The sequence below is a fragment of the Miniopterus natalensis genome, chromosome 1 (genome assembly GCF_054644295.1).
Source record: "Miniopterus natalensis isolate mMinNat1 chromosome 1, mMinNat1.hap1, whole genome shotgun sequence".
NCBI classification, from domain to species: domain Eukaryota; kingdom Metazoa; phylum Chordata; class Mammalia; order Chiroptera; family Miniopteridae; genus Miniopterus; species Miniopterus natalensis.
The window spans coordinates 11,637,583-11,655,386 of NC_142081.1; the positions used below are offsets into that span (position 1 = coordinate 11,637,583).

Here is a 17,804-nt window from a genome sequence, read left to right on the forward strand (position 1 = left end):
CTGTTTTGGGTACTTTAATCAGTAATTAAATTCCCTTACGCATTATGAACCATTAGTTCACTTGTCTCCACCTTTTAAAAAATTTGAGCTAATACAGCATCTCATTTCAGATTTGTAAATGTTTTTGACTTCAAGGTTAAGTTAGAACATGCTTAAATACAGTGATAGTTAAAGTGGAGATGTGTTATCAAACTAAAGACTAGAGTTGTTAATATCCTAAACCCCTTTTTAGAAGATATATATTTCTTGATGTCTGTAAATTATATAAATAACTTTAATGCCTTTATTATATCCACTTATTAAAATAACAACCAAATGTTAAGAAGACTATATTAACTCCTGAAAGTTTCCCCTGATGTGTTGTGGGTGTGCAGACCTCTGATTAGCTTAAATTGTGAAGTCAGGATAGATAATAAGTTCTTGTTTGTTCTGTCAAGTTTGCTTATGGTGGGAAGATCCAGCTGATAGTTTAAGATTCAAGATCCAAAAAGTGTTTCACGAATTCAGGTTTAACCAAGGCATGCATTAATCTTTAAGGAGGTTAAAGCTGAAGGATAGGGCAGAGAGGAAATACAGATTGGCAAAAACTGAGTCAGCTGGGGCAGCGTGACTAGGGACAGACAGGAGGGAAGATCTGGAGCCAGCGTGATTGGTGTGGGTTCTGTGCCATCAGGCTGGGTAAAGGTTCTGTTACCCAGAGCTACGGGTGACATCGACATCCACAGAATGAGCACAGCAGAGATTATCTTGAAAATCCAGGAGTGATAGGAATAACTGCAATGTTATAGGAATAGAACACTAGTTTCTATTCTTCCCCGTGCTTGTAAGAGGACACTAAAATATCTTTGCAAATGAGCAGTAATTGAGCAAACTCTTTATGGGGTTTCACCATACCCATTTCTTTCAATAAGTTCAACATTAGTTACTGCGATATTTAATGCTACATCACGTGAGCGGTTTGCTAAAATGCATCAGGGGTATGTGTGGCGATTTTAAAATACGTTGACAAATTCTCTGACACGCCTCCTCTCAAAAGGCGAAGCCTGCTTTCCCTCTCCTTGCATGTGGGCGAGACTCAGTGCCTCGCTCCCAGGGAACAGAATAAAGCAGAAGCAATGCTGTGCTATTTTGGAGAGAGGTCAGAAGAATGCCGTGACTTCCCCCTCTCTCTTTCATCGCTCTGTCTGAGGGAAGCCAGCCACCCCATCATGAGAAAAGGCCCACATGTGATCCCTTGTCCAAGGGCCATTTCCCCTTTTCTCACGACTGGAGCGCACTCAGCGCCGTGCCCAGCGGCCACGGATTTCCCTTTCTCGCTTGGAGTCCCGCTCTTTCATCAGACACTTCCTTGTCCAACGGTCTCCTGCGCACAGAATAGAAGTGAAACAACAGATCTTTTCTCTCGTGAGGAACGTGATAGGAGCTAGTGGTTCGTCCTGGAGGCAAGGCGGCTACTTTTCTGTTCGACAGTTTCTGTTTCCTCTTCTGCAGATTTCACACATCGCACAAGCGTCTGCGGCGGTGCCTCCCCAAACGAGGTGCGAGGACGCGCTGCAGGATGACTCAGGCCCGAGGGGTCCAGCTTCCTAATTTCAGGGCAGGGCACTTCCCTCTAATCACCTTGCACTTCCCTTCGTGGTGGCATTGCTGCGGCACGTCACCTGTAGGTCAGAGTCCGGGGTCGCCAGGACGCTTGGCCCCCATCGGCGGTGCTGGGGCGGGCGGCTCGCAGCGCGCCCTGGGCGGGCACCTCCGCGGGGGCTGGAGAGGCGCAGGACGCGGCAGCAGGGGACGCGGGACGTGCGCACTCGGGAAACAGGACAGACGGGAACGAGCGGCGCCTGAACGACCGTCCGAGCCCCAGCATTCCGAGGGCCGAGGGCGCCGCTGTGACGAGGCCTGGTCGGCAGGCGCGGCTGGGCCGACCTTGGGGAGGCAGGTCAGGCCTGTGGTCCTTCAGGGAGCGCGCGCGGGGCCGTTCGCTCCGCGGCTCCGGGGCCCTGCCGTGCGCCCAGCGCCGGGCGAGTCTCACTCGCCGCCCGCCCGCCGCGGCGAGCCCCGCGCCACTCGCGGCTGCCCCCCGAGGCAGGGGTACCGCCCGAGCCGCTCCGACGGCAGCGGGGTGGCCTGTGAGGCGGGAGGCCGAGTAGACAGGTGGGCGCCGGCATGGAGCCCGGGCACTAACGCCGGGCCGGCGCGTACCGGTCACCCGCGCGCACTGCGCGCCGTCGCCTTCCTCGCGTCGCGTGGAATCCTGGCCTTCCTCGTTCTTCCCTCTTTCCCCGGAGGAGACAGGCTCGGAAAGCTGAGCAAGGCCACGGCTGGGCCGGGGCTGGCGCAGGGGCCGCGAGCCCCTCGGCCAGGCCGCTCCGGGCAGGGCCGCCGGCCGGCACGTGGTAGACGCGCCCTGAGGCGCGGGGGGACTTCCCTGCCCGCGGGCCTCGGCCCTCCCTTTGCCGCAGTGATCTAGCAGCGGGCTGAGAAGCCGCGAGGCGAGCGCACGGGAGGGCGGGGGCCGGACCCTGGCGAGGGCGCGACGCGAACGGGCGCCGCTGCCCTCCCACGGCGGCGGGCGGCGGCCTCGGCCCGCACCCAAGATGGCGGCGGGGGCGTCAGCGGCCTCCTGCCCTTTCCCATTATGGCGGTGGCCGGACCCGCCTCCGTGGGCGCCGGAGTCTTGTGACCCACACAATGGCTGAGGGCCGGCTCGGGGCCTCACGGCAACGCGGCGGGAGAGCCATGACGGCCGCCGCGGGTTCGGCGGGCCGGGCCGCCCTGCCCCTGCTGCTGTGCGCGCTGCTGGCGCCCGGCGGCGCCTACGTGCTCGACGACTCCGACGGGCTGGGCCGGGAGTTCGACGGCATCGGCGCCATCAGCGGCGGCGGGGTAAGTGGGGCGGGGGCGGGGGAGGGGGTTCCTCCCCGCCCCGCCCCTCGGCCCGGCGGCGCGGCCCCGCGTTGGGACGCGCTGCCGGCGGGCGCCCCTGGCTCGGCGGTGCCGGCGGCCGCCGCGCGCCTGGACCCGGGCTCTGGAGTCTGGGGTGCACCGCAGGGTTAGGTTTAGCAGGTGGGCTCCCGCGGTCCCCCGAGGGAGCGGCGGCAGGTGCGCGAGTGACTCGGCGGGACTGGAACCCTCGCCCGGGCCCGGGGCCGGCTCCGCGGCGGGGGCGGGCGCGCGGGGGGCGCTGCTGCGGGAAGCGGGGCGCGGGCGGGGGGCCCGGGGCCGGGGCCGGGGCCGGGGCCCGGCTCTCCCGGAGGGGCCGTTGCCCAGCAGGCTTTTTAAAGAATTACTTTTCTTTTACGGTTTGCATTCAACACTGTTTTGCGTTCGCTCCCGGTGTCCAGCACCGCGGACAGACGTTCATGTGGGTTACAAAGGGCTCGCCCCGCAGCTCCGGCCACCAGCACCCGGGTGGCTCCTGCAGGTCCGGGGAGTGCCCTGCGCTCCGCCTCCCGGCCCCGGCGAATTCTGTTCCCACCGTTAGTACTTAGTACCATCACTCTCCTATTCTGTTCCCACCATTAGCACTTAACCCCATCACTCTCCTATTCAGTTCCCACCATTAGCACTTAACCCCATCACTCTCCTATTCAGTTCCCACCATTAGTACTTAATCCCATCACTCTCCTATTCCCCCCCATTAGTACTTAACCCCATCACTCATCCCCCCCCCCCCAGCACCCCTCCTCTACAGCATCCATCAGTCTGTTCTCCGTACCTTTAAGCCCCAATAGGTTATTGTTGGAGGCAGGACTAGTGCCTCAAGGCCTCCTTAATAAGGTAAGAGGCCTCAAACTATCTGTGACTGATTTTTTCTTTTTTTAGAAGACAGGCTATAGTAGTATCACCGGAGAGTCTAGGATTGCTTGTTGTTGGAGGGCTGTGTTGCCTCAGGGCGCTCAAGGCCCTTGGTGTGAGTTGCCCCTAGAAAGGCAGTGTCTCTGTGCCTCATTTGTGTGTGTGTGTGGGGGGGGGTGGAACTTTGGGTCAACAGACAAGAGTGGCTAAGTGCCCTTGGGGTGCATAAGAAACACCTGGTGTGCTTGTTGCAGGCCACTGCCACCCCCCATTCTGACTGTAGTCTGGGGTGAGGCTCAGGAATCTGTATTAGCAAAACTCTGGTTGATTCTCATACTGAGTATCGAGACATTTTTTTCTCATTCAGGGATCCTAATCAGGATACCAGTTACGTTTAATTGGCCCCTCCGTAGTCCTCTTGGCTATTACAGTTGGGATGAGTCGGTGCTATCTGGGCATTCCATAAAATGTATATGAGGGAGACATGAGGGAATTGCGTGGATCCAGCTGATAATTTTCTTACCTCCCTGGTCATGCTGTCAGGTGACCTCCAGGTGTGGGAATTTGCATCAACAGCATGATTGTTCTTGGCTCCAGACCAGATTTATTTGAACTTGTCCCACGCTCTTTGTAATCTTTGTCTTGTCTTTGTTTGATCCTTGGCAACCTTTGGGTCCATAGGGTTTAAGGTGGTGGACCTTAGGGTGAGAGGGATTTTCTTTTGTTATCCCAGATCACAGCTAAAGCTAATTTTATTTGGAAACGTTAAGGCTGAACTCCTGAATGGGTTATTGGTTGGGTTGAATCAGATGGAACTTGTATCCTCAAATGCAATTCAGGACTAGCCTTGAATGCTTGCTTGCTGGGTGGATGTCTTGTGCTGGTTTCAGCCCATCGATAACCAGGGTTGTGGCTGGACTGGTTCTTATGATTGCAATACACTCAGCAATACCTTCAGGAAACTTAGGAAAGAAAAAAGGTTTGGTAAGTCACACGTCCTGGAAAGCACAAGGTTGATTGCTCCATATCTCATTGAACAACTGGAACCACACAGAGTTGGCAGGTGAGGAAGAGAGGGAGTGGGGTATGGGCCTGGGGTGTCTGCTTTTATTGGGGTGGAGGGCGGGGGCCTAGTGTTTTTCAGACTTACTCTACTGGTGAATTTAAACTTAAAAGCCCCACCCCAGCCTGGCTCTTTATCTATTTGTGTGGCTGGCAATGTGTTTATTGGAGATAGCCATCTTTGAAATGGATGCCTCAGTAATCAGAGCTTAAGTCAGGCACTCACATTACAAAAAAGAAGAAACCAACTCTCAGGGCTTGCTATACAATCCACCCTGATGCCGAGGCCTCAGTCAGTGTTGAGGACATTGACTGCCTGGGTAGCTGATATGCCAAAAGTCAGGGGTGGCTTTTAAGTTTAACCCAGAAAGTAAACATCTAAATAGTGTTATAGTAGCACTCCTATCCTAATTATACAGGTAATAGCCTGAAGTGCAGTCCATAGCCATTGCTTAAGCTTGAAGGGTCCTTCCATGAAACCAGGTCAGTGACCTAGGGGCCTTAGGAATCTGTTCATTGGTTTTGGTAATATTGTGAAATATTTTAACATCTTGGGCCATCTGGTGTGAGTGGGTTTGGACCTGTCTTTAGTTGGCGGATTGCTCCATATCTCATCGGACCAGTCTCTGAGTCCCGAGAATAGGTCTCAGTTTAAGGGTTGTGTCTCATTTGATACAGGTGGGCCCCCAAAGTTAGGACTACATGGTGTAAGTATTATTTAATAAGAGGCATTTCTATGGAAGCAAAAGGAAAACAGTGGTTAATGGTTGGAGCAGATTGTAAACCCAGTCAGAGTCCTGAGGATGGCCAGTAGAGATGATTTCTACACGTCAGGCTCGAAGCGTTTTCACATGGAGTGAGGGCAGGCAGTGGCAGACTGACACGTGGCTCTTAATGGCCCACAAAATAACAGCCACCAAATGCTGTAGTGGTGATTTCTCTGAAGTCTATATCACGTTGTCCCGCTTCAGCTTGCATGGCATCAGGAAAAGGGCAGTTTTAGTTCTCAATGATTCCAGGTCAGAAGCATGGGAGAGAAATCGGAAACATTAGTTTGAAGAGTTGTAGCCAGATTTTGGAGGAAATGAGAAGACTTCAGTGTGCAAAGACTAGAATCTGATATCCACAAGGATGTATTATAGTTTTCCACTGGAACACAATTTTTCTCTCTACAATCACCCCTACTTTTATCAGAGATAAAGTAAGACTAATTTGTTTGCAAAATAAGTCTTGGTCTGCAGCCTGATCACAGATCTGACCTTCTGCTCTGGAAAAAAGTTGTTTTCCCCTAACCCAACTGATTCTTCTTGATTTTTACATTTTTGTTTCCTTATGTTGCAGTGTCACTCATAGGTACTGGCACATATTTCACGGTAACCTGTGGACTAATGGGCTAATGTATTTGTTTTTACTCCTACCCTTTTTCTTATTTTTGTGGTTTAAATCTGGAATAGCTAGTATATCATAAAATGAGTACCCATCTGTCCTGATATCTGTACCTGTGATGTGAAATCCAGTGTTTAAACTTGCTGAAAATGGAAGTCTTTGACTATGTTGAACTCAATTTAAACTTATTAAAATGAGAATTGTTTCATAACTCAGTGTAGGTGGATCTTAATCTACTTTATTTTGATAGTGTCCCTGTGTATAGTGCATTACTCATAAGCTCAAATACTGATTAAATGAAATGATTGCAACATAATATTTGCACCCCATTTTAAACTTCTTTGTGGAGCCCCTGGTCCCTAGCACGGTTTGTGGCAATAAGTGTTTGGAATGTTCTCATTTGTTCTTCACATGCGATAGGAAGGCAGTGTGGTGTAGTAGTTAAGAATGTGGACTTAAGAGCAGATTGCCAGGGATCTGCTCCGGGACCTGCCACACAGTGTATAGCCTTGGGAAGGTCATTTAACCTCTCTGTGTCTCAGTTTCTTTCCTAGGGACCCAGTGATACGTGCCTGGTGGGAGCATTGTGAGGATATATGTGAATACTTAGGATGTCGTCATGCCTAATATTGGCTAATACCCTGTTTCATAGATTAGGGAGGAGGGGGTTATCCCAAGGACTCCTTGGGAGTGCAGAGGGGGCAAAATACCCCCCCAAACAGCAACACACCATTCTAAGGCACAGCGCAGGGCAGGAAGCCTTGTTCACACTGGGTCAGAGATAGGTTAGTATGCATATGTGGTGCTCATTCACTCACAGAGTGCCTCCTTAAATGTTTGAGCCTCTGCTCCTCTGTAAGCTATTTCAGTACAGTGACTGTAGTGTTAAAAACAGTTTGTGTACATGATGCCTGCCATTAATTGAGAGCTTGCTATGCACCAACTACTATGCTGAGTCCTTTGCATACATCTCGTTTTAGTCTTAGAACAGCTGGATGAGCAAGGTAACCTGCTTTACAATAATTTGCCCTTGGTCACAGCTTGTAAATGATGTCATCAGGATGCAGTTAGGTTGCCTGTAGCAGTGCAGCAAACAATAATATAAAAGACACTAAATAAGTGTCTACCAAATAAGAGGATAAATGGAACATGAGCTTAAATAAGACATAATCCCTGTCCTCAAGGAATTTAGAAGTGAGAAGAGTAAAGCAGTGCTCAGGGTGCAGGGCTAAATGAGTTATGGTAGCGAGGGAGTCCCCAGGAGAGGCACCTGCGCCAAACCAGTGGGGAGGAGCAGTGGTACCCTTTCTTGAGGAGGTGGAGTTTGAGCCAAAGACTGAAGGGTGAATTGGAATTGGCCAAATGAAGATGTGGAATGCATTCCAGAAAGAGGAAAGAGAAGGCAGTTTGATGTATCTAGACAGAAGATGTGAGAGCGACAAGGGCTAAAGTGTCAGAGTTAGGATCCAAATAGTTAAGGGATTTGGGTATAAAACTGAGCAATTTGAACTTTATTTTGAAAGCTCTTGTGGGAGGGGAGGTCTTGGTAGGTTTACAACTGAGTAGTTTCAAGGTTAGGTTTGTGTTTGGGAAAATTAATCTGGCAAGTAGTGTGGAGAATAGAATACAGGGAGGCAGACGGGAGACGCAGACCATTTAGGCTACTCTAGTCATTGGGGAGCCTCCATGAAGGCAGTTGGGCTGAAGAGCAGGGTTGGATTTTTTGAGGTAAAGGAGGTCTTGGGACTGAAGATGGATGGGAAGTTTGGTGAAAGGGTCACCCCCTAAGTTTATGGTTTAGGCAGATGGTTGTTATTTACTAAGGTAGAAAATGCAGGAGAAGGAACAGATCTAGGAAAAAGTGCTATGTTTGGCTGAGGATATGTTGAGCTTAAGGTGGCTAAAGGGTCTGTGGCTCAGTGGCAGAGGCTGGGGAGGTTCTGGGTGTGAGGGAGATATGGGCACCACCAAAATGTCAGAGGAAGCCTACATGAAAGTATAAAACAGGACGCTGGGTCCCATAGGAGTCAAGTGTCTTGCCCTTGTCATATACCTGGCAAGGTGCCAGTGGCTTGAACCGAGGGTTTATCTGGCTTCTAAGCCTAGTGATGTGCCAGTGTTTCATGATAAAACCTATTTCTTCCCCTTGTTTATATTGCTCCCCGAAGGATGCGTCATTGCCCAATCACTGGTTTTGTGATTTCTTTGTTCAAGCAGTCATCAGCCATGGTTTGGGTGTGGTCAAGTGTTGGTCCCTGCACCTTCCACCCCAGTCTTTACATGCATTCTGATACCGGTCTTGTGTGAGGTCGTCTTAGTACAGCTTGGCTGGGGGGATCATTGTGTGGTCATTCTTAACAGTAACAGACAGCACTTACAGATCTCTAACAAAGAAGAGGGAAGTGGTGGTTCCTTTCAACGTTGCTGCTTGTCATATTTTCCTGCAAGATGTTGAGGGTAAAATTACCTAAGATTCATCCTTCCCTTCCTGGCCCTCAGATACAGTAGGTGACAAATGGTCTTAGAGAACCAAAGTTTCGTTTCTTTTAATAACCACTCCCTGAGTCCAGGCCTTCAAGATACATTTGTAATCATGAGGTTCATCAGTAGACTTAGCAAGCTTACCTCCCACCCAACTGTCATCTCAGTAGAAGAGAAACTTGCTTGTTGCTTGCTTGGAACCTGTGTTTTAGCTTTTGGACAAACAGTCGCCCCATTTGTCTGGTGACGGGTAAAACAGATGCAGGCAAAACAGTAACCTGGGAAATGACTTTGCACAGCTCGACTTTGCCTGAGAGCTGGCTAAATATGGGCTTGCTAGGTGGAGGGCATAAAGCACTATGAAAAAGTATTCGTGAGTAGGTTTGTTTTACTCTTTCTTTTGAAACTTTTTTTTTTTTAGGCAACCTCCCGGCTGCTAGTAAATTACCCAGAGCCCTATCGTTCTGAAATATTGGATTATCTCTTTAAGGTAATGGAAAAATAATTATTTAATGGTAGTTGTGATATTTTAGAAACTATGGTGAAATTCACCCATAGATTTTATCACCTTCACAATTCTAGTTTTTTAAAAAATGGCAAATTACTTTTGGGATAAGTTGCTATTTATTTGAAGTTTTGCTTTGGTTTTCTCATCTGTAAAATCAAAGGCAGCAATTAGTAATTTTCTTAAAATGTCTTGTCCTTCATACAATGGATTATAGGTTAATACTGTTACTTCTTTCTCCAGCCAAACTTCGGTGCCTCGTTGCATATTCTAAAAGTCGAAATAGGTGGCGATGGGCAGACAACAGGTAGGAGTATTTGGGAAATGGGATTCTTACCCCTCCCCAACATTTGAACCTATACTTAAATTTATGGACTGTGATTTCAGATGATAAATAATACCGACATTTTTTATATTGATTATATTTTTTAATTCCTCACCTGAGGATATTTTTTCCATTAATTTTTTTAGAGAGAGTGGGAGGGAGGGAGGGAGGAAGAGGAGAGAGGGAGAGAGAGAGAAACATCAGTGTGAGAGAAACATCGATTGGTTGCCTCCCACAGGCATCCGGGACCCGGGCCAGGGCTGGAAGCTGCAACCCAGGTATGTGCTCTGACAAAGAATAGAACCCGTGCCCTACTGGTGCATGGGACGATGCTCTAACCCACTGAGCCACACCGGCTAGGCTTGACATTGATTATTGCCTAGGAGATTGTTCCTTAATGTTCCTTTCCCTCTCTAAATATTTTTTTAAAATTGTATCAAAGTACACATTTTCCTCATAAAAAACAGCACTTGGATTATAAATTTTTTATTTAGTTGAAGTAATTAGTAATAAAAACCCACAGTTTTCTAAGAGCTATATTCCCTAGACAGAGCATAGGGATGGTTTGGAATTGTATTGAAAAGTTAAAAAAAAAACTTTCAATATTGTATGAAACATGTAAGGTATTATTAGCTTTAAATAAAATAGGTGGTAAAAATATAAGTCATCACTATTTCAGATACATAGCTCTTTTTTTCTTTTTGAAACAAAATTATTTTTAACCATCAAATCTTCAGTCTTCATTGTGACCTTTTGATTGGCTTTGTGTAGCACATGTAGTCAGTTAAAAGTTTATGGGCCAGTAGTTTCCAAGAAGAGGAAAAAGGAAAGAAAAAGGAATTTAATTCTCTCTATTGTATGTAGCTTATTATTTTTAGGTCATATTCCATGGTGGTGAACTCTGGACGGTTGTCTGTACACTCAAGCTCTTGTTAGTGGTTTGGAAGTAATTTCTGTCAAACGGATGTATCTGTGTGGTGGTATTAGTGCTTAGTTTATGTTGAAAGGAATGGAGTGAGAATTGGGTCTTAGGGGCCCAGACACTACATCCAGGATTGAGAAGCTGGAAGCTGAGGGGATACGAACTTAAAGTTGGATATGGGGATTTGAAAACCCCGGGAGACCAAACGCCCAGCGGAATGTAGTTCTAGGAATTTGCAGTTACATGAGGTGGTAACATTTCTCTTAATACTGCTTATAATAGAAAGTTGTGGTTTTATTACCGAAGACGCTACAGCGTTTGGGATAATGGCAAAAGGTTAAATAATATGCATTGGTCGTCCACCGGGTCATGTAAGGTTATTCTTACCTGCCCGCTCCAGGGTTGGGACTGGAGTACTGCTTCTGTGAAAGGTGTGCATGTCCGGGCGAGGGGCCCTGCGATGCACCGGTCACGGAGTCGCTTCCTGTCCCTTTGCTCTCTCCGCTCAGATGGCACGGAGCCCTCCCACATGCACTACGCGCTGGATGAGAATTATTTCCGAGGGTACGAGTGGTGGTTGATGAAGGAAGCCAAGAAGCGGAACCCGAATATCACACTCATGGGTAAGAAGTGAAGTTTGCCTGCCTTTTGCGGTCTCTTCTTCAACTTTCAAATTCTGAACATAGGCTCTATTAATACTGAAGTACTAATAATGTAATTAATACTACCAGTGTGCTACCAGGAGCAAAGCATGTGCCAGGCACGATCCTTTCTTTGCCTTATATATTATCTCTGATCTTTATAAGAATTCTGCAGTAAGGTATTCTTCCCATTTTACAGAAGAAGCAGTAGAGGCTTAGGGAGGTTATGCCACTGATTTAAGATCAGATAATTAGTAAATGGCAAAATTATATTTAGAAACTATTCTATTCTGGTGGTTTTTTGTTGTTTTATGCTAACCTACTTTTCTCAACAAAATTTCTCATCCAAATATGTCAAAAGGCAGTGCTGTTTATAAAGTTATATATTACATGCAGTAATATGTTCCAACTATTTGCAAAATTGTGCATTACATGTAGCAGTAGACTCCATTTCTAGAAGTGGTACATACAAAAGGCTTTCTGTTTGTTTGTTTTGAATCTCCGTGATGTGGTGGTCACTGTTCCAGGCACTGGGGACACCAAACAATCTAGCCTCCAGCTCCTGCCCTTGTGAGCTTAGGTTCTGGTGGCAGGATCAGGATCACTGGATGATTCTCACATGGGACTGTATTCATTCCACAGCCCTGTAGCAGTGCACATGCCTGTAAACTATTTCAGGCACATACAGTGGTAGCATACTTTCATCATTTGAAATGAATTTGATTTTTCGAAACAGGCTCGCACATTCAGACTAAGTTCAGGGAGATTAATGAGATTTATTTTATAGACTTGATTTTAAGAGATTTTAAAAATCGCTTTAAACAAAGGATAAGTATAAGTTTTTCTATATTAAAAAAAAGAGGAGTCAGTGTGCTCTTTGTAAATGGACTTTGTAAGAGATTCCAGAAATGTTTGGCGTAGTAAAAAGCACCATTGACTTTGGTGCTACTTGCCCTTTGGGCTGCTCTCAAGGTCAGTGCTCATTTGCATGTAGGAAATCTGGCCTGCTGAACCTTGTCCTAACAGAGACTTACACAGGGTGGGCCTGCAGAATGTGCTTGGCATTTCATTGTTTTAAAATGCTCCATTATTTTAATGTCACATTTCTTACGTAAATACACTTAGGCATTCCTCCTGAGTTCAGAAAAATACACATTTTATCATTCGGAATGTGAATTTTTCAGTGGTGAACTAGATTGGTTACATATAAACAGTTAGAGAACTTAGCTGTTGAGTTTATTTAAATATATTGGTAACAGAATTAGGATTTAGAATTGTAATTAGTGCTTTTCTACTCTTCTCATGTTTTACTTAAAGTAATAATTAGCATATTGGAATAATGTGGATTAGTCTACATCATTTAAAAAAGGTATATTTTTCCTGTTGAGTCATGTGCATTTATATTGATATTAGGACAAACTAGTTTTGCTAAATTTGATTACCTAATTTATATTTTAAGTCGTCTTAGTAGTGAATGAGGACTTTGTATTGTAGTTACCTCTTAGGAGTAGTGAAGCATAAGCCTTTCAGAACTCTGATTTTACCTCAGAGAACAGCAATTGGTTATTGAACATCCCCTATAGTAGGTGGTAGGGATGTTAAGTTAAATTGCACGTTATATTTCTTTCTGTTGGTAATTATCTTTGAGAGAGGGGTTTGTTTTTGTTGCTGTTTGTTTTTATTTCTTTATCTTGAAAGAGCATTTGGAGTTACTGAATCTGACTCTAGGGATCAGTAACACATTAGAGTGTCCATAGACTGGAAGGGATTTTGAGAATTTGTGCATGAAATATAATCTTTCCTTTCACCAGATCTGTCTTGGCTTTTCGCTTTGCCTGTGTTCCTTTGGGTTTCTTTTGCTTTGTTTTTAACAGCACCAGCATTGTTATACCCACTCTCCCCCTCTGCAGGGTTGCCATGGTCATTCCCCGGATGGCTGGGGAAAAATTTCGACTGGCCTTACGTAAACCTTCACCTGACTGCCTACTATGTTATGACCTGGATTATGGGTGCCAAGCGTTATCATGATCTGGACATTGATTACATTGGGGTTAGTAATATATTTAAAACATGCTTACATTTTGGACATTTATATGTAATTTTTTAAAGTGGCATTCTGTTGACTAACCATGCTGTGTCATGAGGCAAATTTGTTCTGCTGGTGTCTGATGATAACGTAAGTTAACCACATGTAACCCTTGAATCCTTCCTCTTTGCCCATCTATGTTCTTCCACTTCTGAAAAAGGAACTGTTTACCTTTTCCAAACTATATATTTTTTTAATGTTTGTTTTTGGTACCACCCCAGGTCAAATTCTCCTTCAAAACTTTCCCTACTTTCTCTAGTTCTTATAACCATACTATGCATACTACAGTGTTTAATGATTAATCTTGTTTTGCTCTGTGAGTCTTCTGTTGTTTTAAACCAGGGGTAGCAAACTTCCTTGAAGGACCAGAGTAAATATATTATGTTTTGTGGGTTAAAAGGATATTATGTAGGTAATTATATAACCATTTAAAATGCAACCATTTAAAACTGGCTTTAAAAATACAAGTGGTGTGCCAGATTAGGCAGGCTGGCCAAAATCTGCCTACCATTGTCCTAAACTGTTAATGATTTAAAAAATGTAGCACGTGATATCTTGTCTTTCCAGCTGGTCTCTTGGCAGGCTGGAGGCATGCCCCAGACTGCCATGTACCTACAGAGCCTCACTCACACATTCAGTGGGTCTCCACACTTTTATTAATATGCCACCTGTCAAACTGACTTTAAAAAGTTTTCATGCAATAAGCAGCAGTTATTGCACTCTTACTGTGCTGCAGGTGCCCTGACTGTTATGTTCCAGGGATACCAGGATTAATAAGCTCTTGAGGAGTTCAGTGAGAGGGGTGGACACTCGCACAGATAAAATGCAGTATCACAGGGTGATGGAGGACGTGAGGAGGAGCCAAGGGCTGTCAGCCAGAAGCAAGAGTACACTTGTGTTTGTAATCCTTCTCTAAATTATAACTGAAAATTAGTTTGTATTTGAAAAGTTTGTTAAATTTTAAAGGTCTTTTTAACCTATAGTGAGACTAAGTGTACGTTTGGGTCTAATACTATTCTGTTGTGGTAAAGTCACACTTAGAAACTCTATCTGGCAAATAAAGGGTCATTCACATCTTTTTTAGACTCTTGATAAATCACATACTATGGTGAGGAGCTTCTTTGATTAGAAACTCTTTCCTGTATCACTGGAGTAAAAAGAATTATAGCACCTGGACTCTAGGCCCATCTCTGTTATTAATGGTTTTCTTAGCTGCAGAGTGAAAGTCAAAGAGGTTCTCTTTCAACTCTAAGTTCCCAGGCTTCCCAATCCCAAACCTAAGGGATGTGAGCAGGTTCCTTTTATACATATTGAGAGTTTGCTTTTGGGAAGCAGCACATCATTGAGACTCTCTGTGTGCTAAGGAATTCCTCCTGTATGGCCTACTTGTGAATACTTGGCTTTCCGCTGTGCCTGAGGGAATCTTACACGAATTGTTACAGCAATCCCTCTGTCAGGTCTCCAGGCCCAGTGTAGTTCCTGGCTCACATTGCATTGTCAATATTTGTTGAAAGATTGAATGAATATTTCATTTTTGGAAATCTCTAGAATAAACACAAATTTTGAAAATATGCACAAATATTTTAAGCTTTTAAAAATAATTTTAATTTTAAAAGTTATGTTGTCTTATAAATATTGGTACATTCTATAACAGGCCATCTTATAAAGTAAGAAAAATGGCTTTTCAAGTGATATGAAAGTTGACGGGAGAAGTGACATTCAGTGATCATGTCTATTTTCTGACACTTAAAAACTTTTAATTCAGACTTTTTGACTTTTTGTTTTGCAGATTTGGAATGAAAGGGCATTTGACGTCAATTATATCAAGGTCTGTAGAGCATAAAAATCTTTTAATCTTTAAGTCATTAGTGAATAATTCCTTTATGGTTTCATGGAAATTAGTAAAAACTGTATATATATTTTTTACAGCATAGTTATTTGTTTTGCTAGTTGGGACACAAAATTTAAGCAAAATCTTAATAATATTTATATTCCTGGTTAAAGTATACGTAATTCCCTGTAAGCCGCAAATTTTATTTTGTATATATTTTTTCCTGTTGCAAGTCTGTTCCTATTCCATTGTGTTCTAATTCAACTTGCCTGGTTTTCAAAATGACTATTTTATTTATTTATTTTTATTTATTTATTTATTTATTTATTTATTTATTTATTTATTTATTTATTTATTTTTTAAAATATATCTTTATTGATTTCAGAGAGAGGAAAGGAGAGGGAGAGAGAGAGATAGAAACATCAATGATGAGTCATTGATTGAGCCCGCAACCCGGGCATGTGCCCTGACCGGGAATCAAACCCCGATCGCCTGGATCCTAGGTCGACGCTCAACCACTGAGCCACGCCCGGCCGGGCAAAAATGACTATTTTAAACAGTTTAGACCATTTCCTTTTCTCTCAGCAGTTTACCTGCAGTAAAATATCTCAGGATATAAAAACTTTTAGTCTGTAATTGCCATTTTGTAGCAAGATTTTATTGGAATCTGTGTCATGTTTGTTAAAATGCCTATTTGAAGAGGTCAGTAATGGCAGATGAATGTAGGTGTTCAGGTTTACAAATATGTACTCCATATAGTGTAGTAAAGATGGCTCCTGGAAATCGTATGGGCTTTTTTGTTTTTAAGAGTAGAGACTAATATAATATGAACAAGTGATTTATATAACAATGGCAGGGCAATTGTTTTTGTTTTTGCTATTTATGTTGTATTTAAGATTTACTTTGGGTTTTCAGTGATGTGGTATTCAAGTTGTGTGCGGAAACTCCCATCTGGGGTCTGAGTGTGCTGGATGGAAAGGAATATATGAGCCTCTGGACAGTACTGAGCACTGGAGCAGGCGCTTTGGGCTTTGTTGATTTGCTTCCTGTTAGAATTTAACTTGTTACTTTTAATTTTCCTGGGTAGATAGGCCTAGAGGTAAGTTTTTATTGCCCGTCCTATCTATGCATGGGAAAGACTTGAGGGTAGCAATGGAATATTTTTTCTTATTATTTCTAGTATGGTACAAAATATCTAGAACTCTAATATTTTCAGTAATGATAGAATATTTAAAATCCTAAAAATCCTAAAAATAAAATCATAGTTTAAAGCATTTTACCAAATGGTATGCTTAATATGATTCCAATTTTATTTTGTGTCTTCCTAAGAAATTTCCTAAGAATGCATACCAAAGTAATAGTGGTTATTTCTGGGTGGTACTATTATGATTAAAAAAAAAAAATTCCACCCTCCCACCCAAATTTTTTATGGTTAAACATAATTTTGAAGGCAGAGGGAAAATGCCTCTAAAACATTTTAACCTCACAGGTTTGTCTGTTTTCTTTATACTTTCCCATGAAGTGGGTTATCTTGATAATAATGGTTTTATTTTCCACAGGAGCCACATTTCTACTGAGAAATAATATTGACACTAGTGTCCAGGATGCTGATTTTTGAAGATGCTTTAGCTACCCTGGTCGTAATTCAACAGCCAAAAACTCACTTGTAACCTTTCCTCTGTCCTGTGTCTCCTCCAAAAGGTGTTAAGAAGAATGTTGAACTATCAAGGTCTCCATCGAGTGAAAATCATAGCGAGCGATAACCTCTGGGAGCCCATTTCTGGCTTTATGCTGCTTGACTCTGAGCTCTTGAAGGCGGTTGATGTTATAGGGTAAGAAGCAATGTCTTACTTTGAAAACTAAATTTCCCGTTGCTTTCTCTGAATATATTGACTGTGCCTTTCTTTTTGTGTTTTCCTCCCCATTTGGTTACATTTTCAGAAAGTAGCTTTCTTGTATTAACTTAATAAAAGCCTGTATAGCCCATATTTCATTCCTTTTTCTTTGAAATGTATGGATTTTGGGGTTTTTCTATGACAATGAAAAGTATTGGTAATTTTAAAAAATTGTGTTGATGTTTGCAGGAATAAAACATGGCTTTGTTTAGATTGAGGGGCAGAATAGTATTTAAATTTTAGAAGTTATAAAAGACGATGTCGTGGAATTAGATCCTAACCCTCAGGCTTCCTGTAGGTGGAAGTTCTCTCATGAATTTGTGTACATGGTATGGTGTGATCACTAACTGTGACTTCCGTCGGGCTTCCTTTGCAGTTTGGCTTTGGCCCTGCTCCTTAGTCCAGGCTACCTTTCAACCTTCTGGGCCTTGGTTTCACTACATCCCAGCAGTATTTTTTCCCTGTCTTATTTATTTTATTTTCCATTTTGATTGAGAAATAATTGTTATACATCACCACATAAGTTTAAGCTATACAGCATGGTAGTTTGATTTACATGTGTTGTGAGATGCTTATCACAGTACATTTAGTTACCATCTGTCACCTCATATAGACACAATTAAAAAAATAATTCTTGTTATGAGAGCTCTTGGGATCTTGCTCTCCTAACAGCTTTCCTGTATATTGTACCCAGCTATTAACCAGTCATCATGTTATACATTATACTCCTAGTACTTATTTATGTTATACCTGAAATTTTATACCTTTGACCACCTTCCTCCAATTCCACTCCCACCCTCCACTCAGCAATTTAAAAAAAAATGAATTTTAATTTTATCTCTCATGACAGTGTATGTAAACATTTGAAAAAT

General features: G+C 43.9%; 1 protein-coding gene across 2 annotated transcripts in view; it reads left to right on the top strand.

Annotated features, from left to right (window-relative positions):
• The first annotated feature begins 2,691 nt into the window (after positions 1–2,691).
• The window catches only part of GALC (galactosylceramidase), a 38,271-nt gene continuing 23,158 nt past the window's right edge, over positions 2,692–17,804 (top strand). The window contains exons 1-7 of one of the 2 annotated variants that reach the window (XM_087818719.1): positions 2,692–2,886; positions 9,149–9,217; positions 9,476–9,539; positions 10,989–11,102; positions 13,031–13,170; positions 14,996–15,034; positions 16,739–16,869. In XM_087818719.1, coding sequence (XP_087674845.1) covers positions 2,692–2,886; positions 9,149–9,217; positions 9,476–9,539; positions 10,989–11,102; positions 13,031–13,170; positions 14,996–15,034; positions 16,739–16,869 — 752 coding nt within the window. Of the gene's footprint in view, positions 2,887–8,675; positions 8,704–9,148; positions 9,218–9,475; positions 9,540–10,988; positions 11,103–13,030; positions 13,171–14,995; positions 15,035–16,738; positions 16,870–17,804 lie in introns of those variants that run through there. The other variant, XM_016210117.2, reaches the window with a different exon arrangement.